This window comes from Sinocyclocheilus anshuiensis, unplaced genomic scaffold (assembly GCF_001515605.1).
Source record: "Sinocyclocheilus anshuiensis isolate Anshui unplaced genomic scaffold, SAMN03320099.WGS_v1.1 scaffold1127, whole genome shotgun sequence".
In the NCBI taxonomy this organism is placed as follows: domain Eukaryota; kingdom Metazoa; phylum Chordata; class Actinopteri; order Cypriniformes; family Cyprinidae; genus Sinocyclocheilus; species Sinocyclocheilus anshuiensis.
Genome location: NW_015546115.1, coordinates 908880 through 926533, shown reverse-complemented (window position 1 = coordinate 926533; position 17654 = coordinate 908880). Strand labels below are relative to the sequence as shown.

Below are 17654 nucleotides of genomic sequence, written 5' to 3'. Positions count from 1 at the left end.
TTACATTTACATTTAGTCATTTAGCAGACGCTTTTATCCAAAGCAACTTACAAATGAGGACAATAGAAGCAGTCAAAACTAACAAAAGAGCAACAATATATAAGTGCAAATGACAAGTCTAGGTTAGCCTAATATTCTTCAATAGTTTGCATTGCAACAGTATTTGCAATAAAATGCATACCAGTGAATACATTTAGATGCTTATTATTGAGAATCAAGGACTCACAGATGGGGATAGATAGATAGATAGATAGATAGATAGATAGATAGATAGATAGATAGAACGGCATAAGGATAGATAGATAGATAGATAGACAGATAGATAGAATAATTTCTATGTACAGTATATCTGAAATGTAATACACTGATATAACATCAGATGGCACTATAATATTTTAAACCGAGAGCTGAAATCTGATCCTATGCGGACATTAAATGAAGGTAAAACCTTCCGCATTGTGAATTTAACGCGAGTGAATGAACCCGCGGTCTAAACGATACTGTATTCATAACTGTAGGCTAATTATTTCAGAAGAGTTTAAGTCAAGCCTCAACAAGCGAAAAGTTCAGTGTAGTGAGTAAGAGAGAGAATGAGTGAGTGAGTGAGTGAGTTACAGCTACCTGTAAACACCTTTGTCGTGCCTGTGGGAGTGCACGAGACGCATGTCATTTCCCCGAAGAGCGCCGCTTCTTTGGAAACTCTCGCGCTGCCTCACTGTCTCATGTAGCTCTGTAACAATACAGAACTGAACGAAAATGGGGTTCACTGCACTTGGAGAACACTAATTTCGACAGGATTAACACTCTTTATAATATGTGAATACTGGATTGAAACTCGCTGGTAATAATGCGGACACAGATCTATATCAGTGTCACTGTCTTGATCCTGATCCAAAAATCCGCCTCAGAGGGTAAAATGATTTTATCTTATTTATGTATTTATTTATTTATTTTTTGGTAGTATAGTAGTAGTATAATATTAATTTAATATATTTAAACATTTTAAATATATATTTATTAAATGTTTATTATTATTATCAATTAATATTTTTATTTATTTAGAAACTTGAATTGTTGGAGGAAACAGACCCTTTTAATATCACTAAATATTTCATAAATGTTGATAATTAATGACTAACGTTTATGTTGGGCTGAACACAGATATGTTTGGTTGGTACATGTGAAGCAGGATGGCACAGCATTAAAATGTTTTAGTTTTCATATAAAGAAGGCTGAGTCAACACACACTGGTAGATATTTCTCTATTTCATTTTCATGATAACATTACATTACTTTAATTTCTAAATCTTTTCAGAATCTTATGGCAGCCCAACGCCAAGGTAATGGGTTCAGTTCCCAGGGAATGCAAGAACTGAGAGAAATATGTTTGCACGGTGTATGTTGTGTTGGATAAAAGTGTTTACCGAATGTAATCTGTTTTAACACTTTCTATGCTTTTAGAGTTGCTATCTGTGCATTTAGAGTTGTTTTACCGTGTTGTTTTCCATGATAAGAGCGTAGGTCCAAAGGCCTGGTGCAGGTGTCAGTTTTTATTGCACTGACATCTGAGATTAATCCTGAAGGCAGGTGCGTCAAAACTCAACAAGAGGGACACAAACCCAGCTCTTTAATGTCAGTCCTGTCGGTCACATTTAACATTTCACACATTCCTCTCATTTAGGGTGACCATACGTGCCATTTTCCCAGGACGCGTCCTGGCCAGGATTTCTATATTGCCTAAAATATCTAGGTTTTGGCTTTGTTTGCGTGTGCAGACCGATCGTTCTATGACATCAAAATACCATACAGACGCATTCATAGTTTAAAGTGTGCTTCACTAAAGAGATCCGTGAACGTCTAGACAGAAATATGATCATGACAATCACGTACTGTACTCCACATATGAACTAAATCAATAAAGCAGGTCAAAGTTCAAGCATATCACAGCTGACTTATGAATCAATCTGATTAGACTGAATAAATGAATGTGATAAGAAGTTGCTGATGTGATTGTGAGGCTGTTAAAGCAGATGTAAAATGACTCCATTTAGATAGAGTAAATGATTCGACTACACAAAGAGATCTGATTTCAGTCATGATTCATTTTTAACCAAATTTTAGCCCCATTTAAAAAGGCTGCAAGTAATGCAACAGCTCGGTCCTGTGAGTCAAACATTTTTTCTTTGAATGTTGTAATATGATTCATGTCATTACAACATTGTTTTTGGGAAGCTTGTTGGGTTGGAGTTCTCAGAAGGTCTTAAAGTCCCCATGAAATCAAAATTAAAGTTTTTTGGGTGTTAGTATCAATATGTTAGCCTTAAGTTTATCTATATCAATCTGGTAAGATGGTAAGATTTTTTTAAATATAGAAGTCTCACCAACACTGCGTTTATGAGATCAGAAATACAGTAAAAACAGTAATATTGTGAAATATTATTACATTTTAAAATAACTGTTTTCTATGTGAATATATTTTAAAATGTAATTTATTCCTGTGATGCAAAGCTGAGTTTTCAGCATCATTACTCCAATCTTCAGTATGGAGGTCCGTTTCTGCCACTGAATAAAAAATAAAAACTTTTATTAAAAAAATAATAAATAATTGTATTAAATAAATAATAAAATAGTCGGTAATTGCGACTTTTTTTGAGAATTACATGATATAAATTCGGCATTGATAGTGATATAAACTAGCAATTCTGAGAAATAAATTCGCAACTCTGGCTTTCTCATAAACTTGCAACTGTGAGAAAAAAAAATCAGAATGCGAGATTCTCAGAGCGCAGTTCTGAGAAATAAAGTCAGAATTGTGAGTTTATATAATGCAGCTGCGAGAGAAAAAAAGTCAGAATTGTAAAATGAAAACTTGCAATTGACCCTTTGCTAAGACGCACCCCCTTAGTTACTGTTGCTATGTTTGACAAGCCATGCCGCACACATCATGTTCTCACGCAGTACAGAGGAGAGAGCAAAGAGGAAACTGACAACGCGCCGACAGACAAGACAGGTTTCTTCTGGTAAGAAACAAGGTCTTAGGACTCTCAACTTTCAAAATTTGTCATTTTCCAACAATGTATTCCAACAGTGAATACAGTTTTGTTGTTGCTACAGATCGCTGTATTGCCTCAAGCGGCACACATGAACCGATCATCTCTTCCTCTTTACTAGTTATAGCATGAAATAAACAACAGAAGGTGTCTTGTTTCAACTGTGGAAAGACGTCAGTACACACCATTTTTCAAGTTTAAGTCCACCGACGTTAATCTACTCTCCTGTCTGATTTGTTTGTCGGACAAATGGGCGGATTCAGCGTTATGATTGGTCAGATCGCCTGTCAATCAAGCCCCCTGCAAAGGATTAATGACCTTGTTTTATTTTTTATTCAGTGGTGGTAACGGGCTTCCATACTTCAGTGTCACATGATCATTCAGAAATCATTCTAATTTGCTGATTTGTTGCTCGAGTACACTTCCTCTTATTATTATCATCATCAATGTTAAAAAGAGTTAGCTTAATTGTTTTTGTGGAAATCGTGATACTTTTTTTTACATTCAGTTTTTTCAAAAACTTTCTTTGTTCTCATAAAAGAGCCTGTATTTGACAAGACATAAAAAAAGTAAAAAAAATAATAATAATAAAGAAGAAAAAGAGTCGGTAGAATCAAACGACTGCCACACATTACATTACAATGCTAAATGCTCTTCAGTATGTCACATAAGAGACGTTAAACAGGTTTTGAGTGTCAACTTTATAGGGGTTTAAAACACATCTGAATATAAAAGCAGTGCAAAGCCCAAAATACTATACAAAGTTGATATCAGACAGAAACTGGCACTGGTCGATGGTAATAGCAGTGTGCGTGACAGGTTAAATGGCATCTGTTAACAAACGGCAAGTGTGAGCGTGTGTGTGCGTGGGTGTTTGGAGAGTAGAGCCAGCGGGAAGGGAAGGGAAGATGGTTTTGATATGTGTTGTGTTTACCATGAGAAGAGAGAGCGCTGGGGAGGGCCACCATGGGACATGAACCCTGTAAAGGCTTGCCTTGTTCATACTATCTCAACAGACAGCATTGATAGCGTTGTCAGGCCAGTCTGAACCAATACAACAGGAATCGCTGTAACTGTGGCTGTTTAGATTAAAAAAAAGAATATGAGATGATGGTTAAAAAAGAACAGAAATGATTAGCATACATGAAGAAAATTAAGCGTACTTTAAGGCCATTAAGGTTTTTAGTTATTGGGACATTTCTCTCTAGTTCACATTTCTTTGTGATGAAAAAGCACTCTTATTGTTATAACTGCAATACAGTAATGAAAATTTCCTTTTCAAGGACAGAATTATTACATGAAAAACAAAGAAAAAACACTAATGTTCATTACTGTTATAGGGTCAGTAGTTCTTTTTTTTAAAGAAAGTAATACTCAAGGACACATTGAACTGATCAAAAGTGACAGTAAAGACTTTAATGTTATAAAAGATTTCAAATAAATGCTGTTCTTTTGAACTTTCTATTCATCAAAGAATCCTGAAAAAATGAAGCAGCACAAATGTTTTCAACATTATTACAATTTAAAAACAAATCTTGTGCAGCAAATCAGCATATTTTCATGATTTCTGAAGGATCATGTGACACTGAAGACTGGAGTAATGATGCTGAAAATTCAGCTTTGATCACAGCAATAAATTACATTTTATAATATATTCACACAGAAAACAATTGTTTTAATTTCTAATCATATTTCACAATATTACTGCTTTTAATGTATTGGGTTTTTTTTCCTTTCAAATAAATGCAGCCTTGGTGAGCAGAAGATGCGTCTTTCAAAAACATAAAAAATATTACAAATTCCAAAATTTTAAATGGCATTGTACATTCAGTAATTTAATAAAAATAAATAAATAAAAATACTACTATGTTGTATACTTAATACTAAATAATTCTACTTTTCAATTTGTGAATACTGTATATCACTTTTCTGGCATTATTATAAGCAAACAAGAATTGTATTACTTTACTGTACTACTGACAATGAAATGTGCTGAACTATCTTTTAAGAATAATGTTACAATGCAAAAAAAAAAAAGGTTTTTAAAAACAGGCTTCATTTTCATTATATTAGAAAGTATATTTCATTATTTGTTTTCTGAAATTTAGCCCACATATGCCTTAACAGATTTTGTCTTTTTTTATTTGTACTCTGAATGGGAATTATGAGCAATGTTTTAGTTAGCATAATAAGAAATGTAATATACATGGAGATCATGTGATCAGACTAATGCAAACAGAGAGAAAAGAGCTCACTGATCAAACATAATGTGATTCTGTCTCTCTTTTAGCTGTGAGTCTCCCGTCTCCTGCGAACGTGTCTATTCAGTGTGACAGCTATGGAGTTGAAGTTCGATGGGAATATCCTGATCTCGATCAAGACGTTTACTTCCAGGTGAAGGTGAAAGATTCTTTCAGTGAAAGGTAAATCATCTGAATAAAAAAACTGATCTTTCACAGCTACCGAGTCTCTAAATGTTTATTTTATCTTGATTAAATGACTGGTGAATCCTTTAAAAAACCAGTTAAACCATAAGCTTGTTTAGTTTGAAAGTGTTTTCTGCCATCATGAGCTTACTGTTTACTTATTTTTGTTCCAGGAGCTCTAATCTTACACAAAATCATCATTTAAACATATCTAGTATGCTGTTCAATGCAGCACACAACCGCTACTATGTTAATGTGACGGCTGTGCGAGGAGGAGAGAAGTCAAATTCGACCAAATCAGATAACTTCAGCTATAATATATATGCTACCGCCAATATTAAGTGTAAGTTTAGCCTGTGTTTTTAGTGGAAATATCATCTATCATAGCAAATGCCGACAGTATAACTGTACTATTGTGTGTTCAGGTTATTTGGATTTTCCTGAGGTTAAACTTTCTCCCAAAGATGGCAAACTTCACGTCCAGTTCACCAACCCTCTTCAGCTGTACAGAAACTCACCGGCTCTGCGCAACCTCACCGATAATCTGGAATACTGTATCGAAACAGACGAGGTAACCTTCACTTTCCTGTCTGCTTGCAGTAATAGTTCAACCAAATACAAAAAAAACCCTCACCTGAAGAATCTTCAGCAGCTTTTTCTGTATTATAATCATTTATAGCTTTAAAGGGGTCATATGATGCGATTTCAATGTTTCCTTTCTCTTTGGAGTGTTACAAGCTCTTGGTGCATAAAGAAGATCTGTAAAGTTGCAAAGACTAAAGTCTCAAATCCAAAGAGATATTCTTAACGATGAGCTTTGTAAAAATCGACGCGTTTCAGAAAGGCGGGGCATAGAGGAGAAACAATAATGTACAGTATATGGAAAATAATGTGTTTTTTGAACCTTAAACCGCATAAACACATTTCATTACACCAAATACACAAAATAATGTTCTTTTTAGCAGCATCATATGACCCCTTTAATAAAGACCAAAATGCAACATAAAAGTAGCTGAAGTCTTCTGAAGTCATATGATCGCTCCATTTGAGGAACAGATTCGAATTTAAGTAATTATATATTTTCAAATCAATAACAAAAAAAATAAAAGTGAAATATTTTTATTATTTCAAATAACTGTTTTCTATGTGAATATATTGTAAAATGTAATTTTTTGCTGTGATCAAAGCTGAATTTTCAGCATCATTACTCCAGCTTTCAGTGTCACATGATCCTTCAGAAATCATGAAAATATGCTGATTTGCTGCTCAAGAAACATTTATTATTATCAGTGTTGAAAACAGTTGTGCTCTTTTTGGGGAAACTATAGTTTTCTCTCACTTTTGATCAGTTTAATTTTATTTAACAAACAGATCTTATTGACCCCAAATCTTTGAACAGTAGTGTACAGTATATCTCAAGTCCAATAGAATGCATAAATAATGACGAAATGCTTATTTTTGTATGAACTGTTCTTTTAAATAGTTGTAACTATTGTTTTCTCCACAGGGGATGAATGAAGTCTGTGAAACCTGTCAAATTAAGCAAAATACATCATGCGAGACGTCCGTTGTGTTTTCTGAGCACAGGGGCGAATACCGCATCATTCTGACTGGAAATATCGGACAGAGGTTTTTCAATCCCAGAAGCAGCTGTTTCACAGGAGACATAAGAAGCTGTAAGTGCAATTTCAACCAAACAATCTTCCATTCACTTCACAAGGCAGATAACAGTAGAAATGCAACATCCATGTGAACAGAGCTGAATTAGACAAATGCAATTATTTTGTAGTTTTTATGACTTTATTATGTATTGTATTTGCTAGTTATAATAGAGAATTTGTAAGTACATCCCAACTTTTGGCTTCTAACATATTAGGTAGCAAATTAAAGCACAGTTTACATTAAAAATACTTAAATACTGAAGGCAGATTATATATTTTTATACATGAGACAAAACATATGGGCTCAATGGTACCAAGCTGAAACAGAACCCAAGCATTATAAAGGGATATTAAATGATAAACCCAACAATAAATACATGCGCAGCAGAGGACGATGTAATTTGCTGATGATTTTCGTTCTTCCATCCAGATCCTCCGGTCACCGTGTACGTGTATCCAGTGCTGGGAGTTGTCTTAACGCTGCTGTTCATAATTGCCGTCAGTATGCTGTTAGCGAAGAAGTGCAACTCAGAAATGAAGAAGAAAGTTCCCTCTATGTTCCAGCATTTCTTTGTAAGTTGCTATTTGACCTTTTCCAGTAGAACATTGATACAAACTGAATGCAACATTATGCAAATGCAAAATTATTTCCTTTTTTATTTTACTACAATTAGCCTACACTTGTCTACTTGCATCAATGCTGCACACTCCTGTTTACGCAAGACACATCAAAATGATCATATGCATTTACGAAATCAACAGCATTTGTAAATATGGGTCTGGCTTCTGGTCTCATCCGCATCCAGCTATTTTTAGCTGTACAAAACCGCTCGTTTTGCTGCTTGATATTGCAAATTAGTGTGTCTTACCATACTTTTTTAATGTATAATCTTAATTATGAACACATTGGTTTGCAGTGCAAACAGTTTTCCCGTTTACTGCACTTTGTTATTCTTCTCGTTATTTCCCTATAGCCGCTAATCAACCGCTAGTCTCGCCCATAGGCTTACTTCCGCATTGAAGAATAAGGTGGATAAAGTTGACTACTATCCATTTAATACTCCAGAAAACTATTAAAAAAGAAAAGAAAAGAAAAGAAAAGAAAAGAACCAGTCACCATCAGTGTTGTTATTAACTAAAATGATTAACATTTGCTTTTGGTCATTTAAGCTGAAATAAAAAATAAAATCTAAATATTAGAGGAAAATCTAAAACTAAAACTTAAAATGCCCTTGGAAGCTCACTTTAAAGAAAAAAAAAGTTTACGTACTATAATTACTAAAATTAAACTGCAATAAAAAGACATTAAAACTAAATAACAAATATTAGATGTAAATCTTAAAATAAGGTTGAACTCAAAATGCTGTCTTGGAAGCTCGCTGAAATAAAAATTAAAGTACTATGATTACTAAAAATAGAACTGCGATAAAAATAAAAATAAATAAAATAGCAAATATTAAATGAAAATCTTAAACTACGAAAAAAAAAGTATAAATTAGAAATGTTGTCTCGGAAACAAACAGAAACAAAATCAAATTTAAGTAGGCTACTTAAATGACTAAATCTGCAATAAAACTAAAACTAAACACAAATATATAAACAATATAAAAAAATGCAAATGAAAAAGCACAAAATAAAACTATAAAAAAGGATATTAAATGTTGTCTCGGAAAGAATAATTAATTGCAAAACAAGTTTTAGTTTAAGTACTAAAATTAAATTACTAAGGCCCGGTTTCACAGACAGGGCTTAGACTAAGCCAGGATTAGGCCATAGTTCAATTAGGACATTTAAGTAATTTTTATTAACATGTCTAAGCAAAAACATTACTGGTGTGCATCTTGAGACAAAACAAAGGCACTGATATATTTCAAGATCAGTCAGTGCTAGTTTCTTTCAGATAAAACCGCTCAGATTTACACTTTAGTCTGGGACTAGGCTTAAGCCTTGTCTGTGAAACCGGGGGTAAAACCGAAATAAATAAAATGAATGAATGAATGAATGTGCACCAGTGGATTGTCTAATGTTGTTTGGTTCTCAATGTTCTTTTGTAAAGAAATTCATACGTTTTTGGGCAAACCATGCATTTAATTTGTCAGAAGTGTCCTGGTGTGTTTTATGTGAGCGTGTTACCCAGCAGCTTTCCTGCACAGTGATGGGTGACTGTAAACTGTCTCTTTCTGGTTTGGTAGGATTTCGATGAAACACAATCACACCCCTCGAAAACACTGAATGTGGTGCCGGATAATGTGGAGTCATGTCTGCAGATCGAACCGGCTGAGGACACTAAAGAGCAAACCACGCTGATACCATTGTCCGATACCAGGGATCTGGGAAGCGGCGACTCGGAAGATAAAAGCTCCTACGGGCCTAATGACCTCGTTGAAGATGAGCAGAGCGACCTGTCGGATTTTTACGACTGTCCACATGCTCCCAGACAAAAACAGGAGATGAGTCCCGGAGATACGGTAGATAGTTACGGACCCAAACTGCTTTTAGAGGTCTAGAAGTGAAGGAAAGTACCGTAAATGCAGCAAAATCCCCGTACCTGTCGGCTGGATGTGTTTCGGGAACATGACATGGGATGGGACTGTTTGTACAAATACAAGCCCTCACATGCATCATGAATGGAATTCCCCCAGGTTTTCCGGTTCGTGGCACAATGGAAAAACGTGTTTGGCATTTGTCTTCATCACGGCACTCCTCTTACACTAGTTCAGGGAATTGTTTTATTCTTATTTTGAGCATTATTTGTTCATTACAACTTATATTTTGCTACATTCTGTAGTTTTATCTTCTATGTGGACAGAGTCTCATCTTGTGGCCTTTGAACAAAGTTTTACAACATCTTTTACAAGCGCTGCTCAGGTCATGTGACTTTAAGCCGCGTTCTCGTATGTCTCATCAGGATCATGTGACACTGAAGACTGGAGTAATGATGCTGAAAATTCAGCTTTGATCACAGGAATAAATTACATTTTAAAATGTAATCAAAGAGAAAAGTTATTTTAAATTTGTAATAATATTTCACAATATTACTGTTTTTTATTTTTGATCAAATAAATGCAGCCTTGGTGAGCAGAAGAGACTTTTTTCAAAAACATTAAGAAAATAAATCTCACTGATCCAAAACCTTTGAACAGTAGTGCATTTAAGTTGCTACTAAACATCTTTTAAAGACACTGTCGGTTTGGTTGTTTTTGTATGATGCCAGAGCTTTTATAAAACACTTCCAGCTTGCAATTACAATTTCCAACAAAGATGTGAACATTTTCGTCAACTCAAACTCACACTCGCTGTAATTCTGACACGACGTGAACACATTAGAGCGTGGTCATGTAGCAGATCTTCAACATGCTCACTCCATGATGAAAACAGGAACTTTTGAGGCCAAAGTTGTTTATTGTTCAATCCTGTGAATGGCATTTATGCACAATACATAATGATGGGAGATGACAAGAAATTTTCATCATGATGAACTGACAAGCCACTTTATAAAGCCATCCTATCTAGCTACAGGCAGCTGATAGTTTGCATAAAGTTATATTGTGCCACTTGTAAAAAAAAATTTGATTTTTTTTTTTTTTGTTCCCCCATATTGTGTTTTTATTAAAACCGGACTGGGATTCTATGGAAAAATAGTACTTGTATTGTTGTTGTTTTTTAATATAACTGATTGAAAACCTTTGAATATGCTAAAATGTTTAATTACATTTCGTACAAAAAAAACCCCGCCGAGTCATTAAGAAATGAACTCCTGTTGACGGTTTACCTTCAAACAATCAAACGTAAATGATAGTTTCTGTAAATTCCATTTGTTATGATGTCTCTATGACAACACATGGCAATACTCGCTGTATGAGTCAAACAAACATGGAAGTTCTGGTAAGGAAAATGATGCCATCATGTATTGCGACAGTGTAACCCGTGAGCTGACGTGTCTTCAGTGAGGTCCTGTAGTCTCCGCTGGTGTTGGAAACAGTCTCTGGAGCGTCTCTGCTGTCCTACGAGAGCTTCAGGCCCTGAACGTTTGCTCTTAAATTAACCATCCGCTTCTCCTGCATCTGCTTCTCCTGTTTGAACGCCAGTTTGTTTGCTTTCTTCTCTGACCTCCTCTCCTAAAGCAACAATGAATGAAAATAAAGGTGCTTTTTAGGTAGTTATACTGCCAAGTGGTTAATACGGAGCCAACTTCCTCTTCCAGTGTGAGATTTGTTTTCTCATTTTATTACAAAATAAGCAAAGAAATCCCAAGTCTGGCAACTTGAAGTGCCAACACACTTCTCCTCAACTAGCTAATGTCTGGCAGGCCATAACGCCGAGATAACAGGTAGATAATCACAACATAAAGTGTGCTAGATTAATATTTAATATTATTTCCAGCATGACGCATCAGATGAGACAAACGAAACACTGCCATCTGGAGGCAGTACACACCTTCCTCTCCGTCTTGATGGTCTGTTTCCTGGCTCTCCTCTCCTCTGCGCTCTCGTCTCGTGAGCGGGGCTGTGTGGAGGCTCGGGGCAGGTCCGAGTCGTTGATCCTCTCCATCCTCTCCACCTGTTTGGCCGTCAGGCCTCGTTTTGGCAGGACGTCCAGAGGAATCCCTGTCTTATCGGACACTCGGATCTGCAAACACATGTTTACATTATGCATCTGGCAGTTGCTTTCATCCAAAGAAACTTGCTTTGCATTCCAGATCTAGATAGATAATATCAGTTCATGCAGGATTCAAACCCATAGCCTTGGTGTTGCAAGCACCATGCTGTACGGTTTGCACTATGGGCCACGCCTCTTGGTGTTTGTGTTTTTAAGCTCTAATAATATACACAAATCACACCCTGTACACACACACACACGTACATATATTTTTTTTTTCATTCCAATATGCTGATTTATTATCAATATATTGTGTACATTGTACATTTTTTAGATAACTGTATATAACTGCATATTAAAGAACTTGAATATATTGTAAAATGTCATTTATTCCTGTAATGTACGGTTTGCACTATGGGCCACGCCTCTTGGTGTTTGTGTTTTTAAGCTCTAATAATGCTTATGTAACCCCATCCATCCTTATGAACAAACATGTTCTCTAATGACCTCTGAAATAGAAAATGGCATGCAAAATGGACGTGGATTTGAATTGGAAATTTAACTCGCAGTGAATCTGATCAGTCCCTTTCCTTCTTTATCTGTCTAATAAAAGGAGTGAACAATTGATTAAATATGAAGCATGCAAGGCAGGTTTCTTCACCTTTGGGGGGTCCTGGATCAGTTTGGGCCGGTTGTAGAGGTTGGAGTATGTACCTGGGAGAGAAAGATGAAAATGATTATAAGAATAACCAGAAGGTCCTCAAAACGTTATAATTTTGATACTTGGTTTTCAAAGCAGACTGCAATATCCTTTTAATATGTAGAAATACATGTGGTCCTTCAGAAACTCTATGGATCCAGACTCACTGATGATGGTCTCACAGTCCCAGCGCTCTGTAGGCGGCTCAATGACCATCGTCTCAATCTCCGCCTCTTCGTCATCATCCTCTTCTTCGTCTTCCTCTTTCACAGAGGGCAGCTCTGCAGGACCCAGCTGATCTGGTTTCTGACATCTACACACACACAAAGTGATGAGCTCTTCTGCTGTGATCTCTCTCACACACACACACACACACAGATCCGTGACAGTCGCACACACTCACTCTTTCTCTTTCTGTATGAAGTATTCTTTGATGACCTCCTCCAGTCGCTTGCTGTCCGGTTCGATGTAGCCCTCCAGCTCTGCATTATCCAGCGCGCCGATCTCGTCATCATCAAACTGCTCGTAAAACTATTCAACAAACAGACAATTACTGATTGATTACTGAAGTCTCTTCTGCTCACCAAGGCTGCATTTAGTTGATAAAAATACAGTAAAAACAGTGTTATTGTGAAATATTATTACCAGGGTTTGAAATGAACACCCGCCAAATGCGGGTAAAAATCAGCAGTGGCGGGTAACGCTGTCAAATCACTAGCCAATTTGGTGGGTTACTTTTCGTAAATTATGTTCACACATTAAGTTCATTTAAGCCAAATCTGTGCAGATTTTTTTTTTTTGGTTAGTAGAAGTTATGAATGGCTGATAACATTTTTTGGCCAAATTAGCTGGTGAGTGAAAACGTTAAATTCAAACCCTGAAAAAACAACTGTTTTCTATTGTAATATATATTAAAATGTGATTTATTCCTGTGATCAAAGCTGAATTTTCAACATGATTACTCCAGTCTTCAGTGTCTATCTCATTGTTTGGTGACTTTTTGCAACTACACAACAAAGAAAAAATACACTTTAATTTTTAAAATTTGTGCATGGCTGTGGCACATTAAATGTGGCGAACTGTAAACATTTCAGAAAAGAAACAAATGTTGCTGTGTTGTAGTTAAAGATTAATTTGTGCTCAATGTGAACAGGCACTAATGTTCATCATTATGTGTGTGGAAGACCTGCTGGCTGACCTTCTCGAAGCGGTCGTCCAGGAGCGTGAGCTGCTCGTTCCTCCTCATGACGGAAGACGTGAGCGAATACTCTGTGAAACGACTCTTCGTCTCACAGTCGGCAAACATGAACTCTCTCCGGCCGCCTTCCTCATCCTCTGACAGACCACCTTCTGAATCACAATCTTGCTCCTCGTCTTCATCATCGTCCTCATCCGTGTCCTCCCATTCATCATCATCACCACTGAGGTCAAAAACCAAAAGGAAATGTGGGCGGGGTTATGCAGATTCAAGCATTCATCCCACTGGTTAACTCACTTAATTTACATCCAACTTATCCAACCATCGACAAGCTATCAGGCTCATGCTAATGTTTTGTCATTTGTCAGTTTTACCCCATAACGTCATTGGCTTTGATGATGAAGTCATCTTCCAGCATGTTCTCTGGGTCGTCGAAATCAAAGTCCTCATCCAGCGCAGCGACAATGTCAGGATCCATATCCAACCGCGGCCCTGGAAAGCAAGACGCAAAACTACATTTGCATTTGGCAGTTTCTTTGACTACAAACCTTTTGCTTAATATTTTTTTATGAAAATATATTTCTTTTTTTTTTTTCTTTTTGTAAATCAAGGTCACATTACCATTTACTATTGTTTGGCTTTGCCACTTATCAATATATATGTTAAAAAGTAATTTCTGTGATGCAAAGCTGAATTTTCAGCACCATTACTCCAGTCTTCAGTGTCACATGATCCTTCAGAAATCACTCTAACATACTGATTGGCTGCTCTTATCATTATAAGTGTTGAAAACAGTTGTGCTGCTTCATATTTTTGTGAAAACAGTGATATTTTTGTCACAAAGTAAAAAAAATATATATATATTTAAACAGAAAATTTAAATGCCTTTATGGACACTTTTAATTGATTTATTGCATCCTTGATGAACAAAAATATTAAATAAAAAACAACAACACCATAAATCTTATTGAACCCAAACTTTTGAACTGTATAGTATTAAAAAAATAATAAAACATGACCCATCCCTGTCTGAGGCCTTATTTTACATTTACATTACATTTAGTCATTTAGCAGACGCTTTTATCCAAAGCGACTTACAAATGAGGACAATAAAAGCAGTCAAAACTAACAAAAGAGCAACAATATATAAGTGCAAAATGATAAGTCTCGGTTAGCCTAACACAGTACACGTAGCAAGGTGTATATATATACACACACATATACATATTCACACACACAGACACACATTACACACACACACACACACAAAGAAAAACAAGTAGATAGAATAGAAAAAAATAGAAAGCTAGTGTTTTTTTTTGGTTTTCTTCATGAATCGACCAATGAATCAAGACAGCCAATGAGGTATGATCTGAAATAAAGTAAATGTTTGCTCTGCAGGTTTGTGAACGCAGACACATAAGCAGGACTGGTTCTGATCTCACCTGAAACAGGAGCTGCTTTGTTTAATAAACCCACTTCCTCTTCAAACTCAGACGCGAACACAGACGAGGGCAGTTTGATGGAGGCCGTCTGCATGTATGACAAACATAAACATCAGCATGTCATCAAAACACAAGCGGAACGATGCTTATTAACTGCAGGAGACGCAACCGGACCATAATGCTGTTTGTTGTCACCCTCACTCTAGCTGCACGCATATTTTTAGTAAAAATAACCACAAGGTTATCTAATAACACATTTAACATTTCAAATCTTTCGTGTCATGAAAAATGGACCAAAATATTGACGAAATCAGGGATGTGTACACATTTTTGTTCCCTAATATCGCCTACTTTTGATTTGAATTAGCAAGTAACAAAACCTGATTCACAGCTGTGATGTAAACTAAAAGCTGATGGCTATTAATAAGAACTTCCACAATTTCATGTTTTCATTGGAAATGTCAACACGAAAGAATTAACCCCTGTGCTGAAAATCCTTTACCTAATTTGGTGTTTTTGTCTGGCCTTTTAAAAACAGCTTATCAATCATCTCGTTATGTTATATTACCACCAAATCTTGGAATCAATCTTTCTGTCAAATTGTTTTCTTTCAATTAGCACAGGTTTTGTATTTTGTTTTGAAATTGATTGATCGTAGCCCTTACTGATCTGAGCTTATGCATCTCGGTTTTTGATTGAAAAAAGCATTTGTTGTTGATCATTTTGGCAATATTATCTCAAAATTGGTGCCTAAGATGCATAAGCTCATGCCTACGATCAATAAATTCTTGAGTAATTTAAAGAAAATAAGTTGATAAAAAGATTGAATCCAATATTTGGTGACAATTTATCATTTTTGTAGGCCGGCCATTTTTCACCAAGGTGTAACAAGGTGGGGTGATCTTTCTGTGCCGTGTTCCACAGAAAAATAAAGTCACGCAGGTTTAATAAGACATGAGGGCAGGTCTTTTCATTTTTGTGTGGACTGTTCTGGTGCAGTATACATTTTACAAATTACACAATCAGTGTCACATGTGCAGAATATATAAATGTCATTTATGGAGATCTAAAGGCTGCATGGGGGAGCTGCTGGCCTTACAGGGACGTTGGCATCCTCTTCGTCCTCTGCAGGTTTTGGTCGTGCATCTCTGCGTAAGCGAGGAGCAGAGACCAGCTCTGCGGGCTGGGGTGCCTCTCTCAGGTGCTGCAGGTAATTGTAGTCGTCATCAAAAAACACTCCGAAGTTGCGCTGTTCCTCCTTCCTCTTCTCCACCTCCACCTGCAGGGACAAATGCCAACTTCAGTGACACGGTCACGGGTGATATTTGAGTGTCATGCGTACTGCGTAACACTACAGAACCTGTTTGGTGTGTTTGTTTTACCTTGGCAGCGGGCAGAAGGACATGCTGAGGTGCTGTCTCGTCTGCAGCGAGCGGGTCTTTCTGACTTCTGTGCACCAGGTGGAAGGACACTGCGTTCTCCTTACCGATGAAGGCTTTCTTCTTTCTGTGAGGCTGGAGACGGACAGATCACAACGATAATGCGCCAACACACAAAACTGTCATATTCTGTGACCGCAGGATCATTTTAGTCACTTCTGGATTCATTTTATTTCATCTTTGTGTGTTTGGGCCAAATGTTTTACAATAAACACATTTAATATTACAAGAAGACTGCTTGCTGCCTTATTAAAACGTAACACAAAACTAAAGCATAAATCTTGACTGAAACAAGTCTATTTTAGGCATTGAATTTAGTGTTTAAATGACAAAGTTATTTAATAACCAACTGTGTAACATGTGATTTACACTCTTACTGGATTCACTAGCCTGACAGCTAAATATGTAAACAAGACTGAAGTTACTCACCATTCTTACGAGTTAATGTATTATCCAAACGTTTGTATTACAGGTATGAAGTGACTTAAATAGTATCCAACACACAAAACTGTCATATTCTGTGACCGCAGGATCATTTTAGTCACTTCTGGATTCATTTTATTTCATCTTTGTGTGTTTGGGCCAAATGTTTTACAATAAACACATTTAATATTACAAGAAGACTGCTTGCTGCCTTATTAAAACGTAACACAAAACTAAAGCATAAATCTTGACTGAAACAAGTCTATTTTAGGCATTGAATTTAGTGTTTAAATGATAAAGTTATTTAATAACCAACTGTGTAACGTGATTTACACACTTACTGGATTCACTAGCCTGACAGCTAAATATGTAAACAAGACTGAAGTTACTCACCATTCTTACGAGTTAATGTATTATCCAAACGTTTGTATTACAGGTATGAAGTGACTTACATAGTATCAATGTTATGAAAAGTGAACAACGAAGAATCAAATAGAAACTCTACTGTCAGCTCGAAACGCATGGACAACAGCGGCCATTTTTGGACTATACCATCCCGACTGACTGAAGGAGGAGCGATAGTCCTGGCTTAAAAATCTGTTATAAACAACATGTTATTATTTATATATAGTGCTATTTACGATTTGTATATATATGATTTGAAATTATATACTGAAGCGATCGAATAAATGACAGCGCTACCAGGCGCGACC

The 17654-nt window shown here is 36.2% G+C and overlaps 2 protein-coding genes across 4 annotated transcripts; one reads left to right on the top strand and one right to left on the bottom strand.

Annotated features, from left to right (window-relative positions):
- The first annotated feature begins 603 nt into the window (after positions 1 to 603).
- Positions 604 to 10023, top strand: ifngr1 (interferon gamma receptor 1). Its single transcript, NM_001360892.1, has 7 exons — positions 604 to 911; positions 5341 to 5473; positions 5650 to 5819; positions 5902 to 6047; positions 6984 to 7152; positions 7568 to 7710; positions 9330 to 10023. The coding sequence occupies exons 1-7, from the start codon at positions 848 to 850 to the stop codon at positions 9642 to 9644; spliced, it is 1140 nt and encodes a 379-aa protein (NP_001347821.1). The 5' UTR covers positions 604 to 847; the 3' UTR covers positions 9645 to 10023.
- A 709-nt stretch (positions 10024 to 10732) lies between these two features.
- ltv1 (LTV1 ribosome biogenesis factor) lies at positions 10733 to 17490 on the bottom strand. 3 transcript variants are annotated; one of them, XM_016502706.1, is made up of 11 exons: positions 17335 to 17490; positions 16462 to 16593; positions 16179 to 16358; positions 15080 to 15167; positions 14009 to 14126; positions 13635 to 13857; positions 12840 to 12967; positions 12604 to 12749; positions 12393 to 12450; positions 11575 to 11770; positions 10733 to 11255 (listed from the first exon to the last, which is right to left on the bottom strand). In XM_016502706.1, the coding sequence occupies exons 1-11, from the start codon at positions 17335 to 17337 to the stop codon at positions 11142 to 11144; spliced, it is 1386 nt and encodes a 461-aa protein (XP_016358192.1). In that variant the 5' UTR covers positions 17338 to 17490; the 3' UTR covers positions 10733 to 11141. The 3 variants fall into 3 exon arrangements, with proteins under 3 accessions (XP_016358192.1, XP_016358191.1, XP_016358193.1); XM_016502705.1 differs by lacking the exon at positions 17335 to 17490 and adding an exon at positions 16948 to 17014; XM_016502707.1 differs by lacking the exon at positions 17335 to 17490 and adding an exon at positions 16948 to 17014 and having other exon boundaries at positions 11575 to 11766; positions 12398 to 12450.
- Between the last annotated feature and the right edge of the window lie 164 nt (positions 17491 to 17654).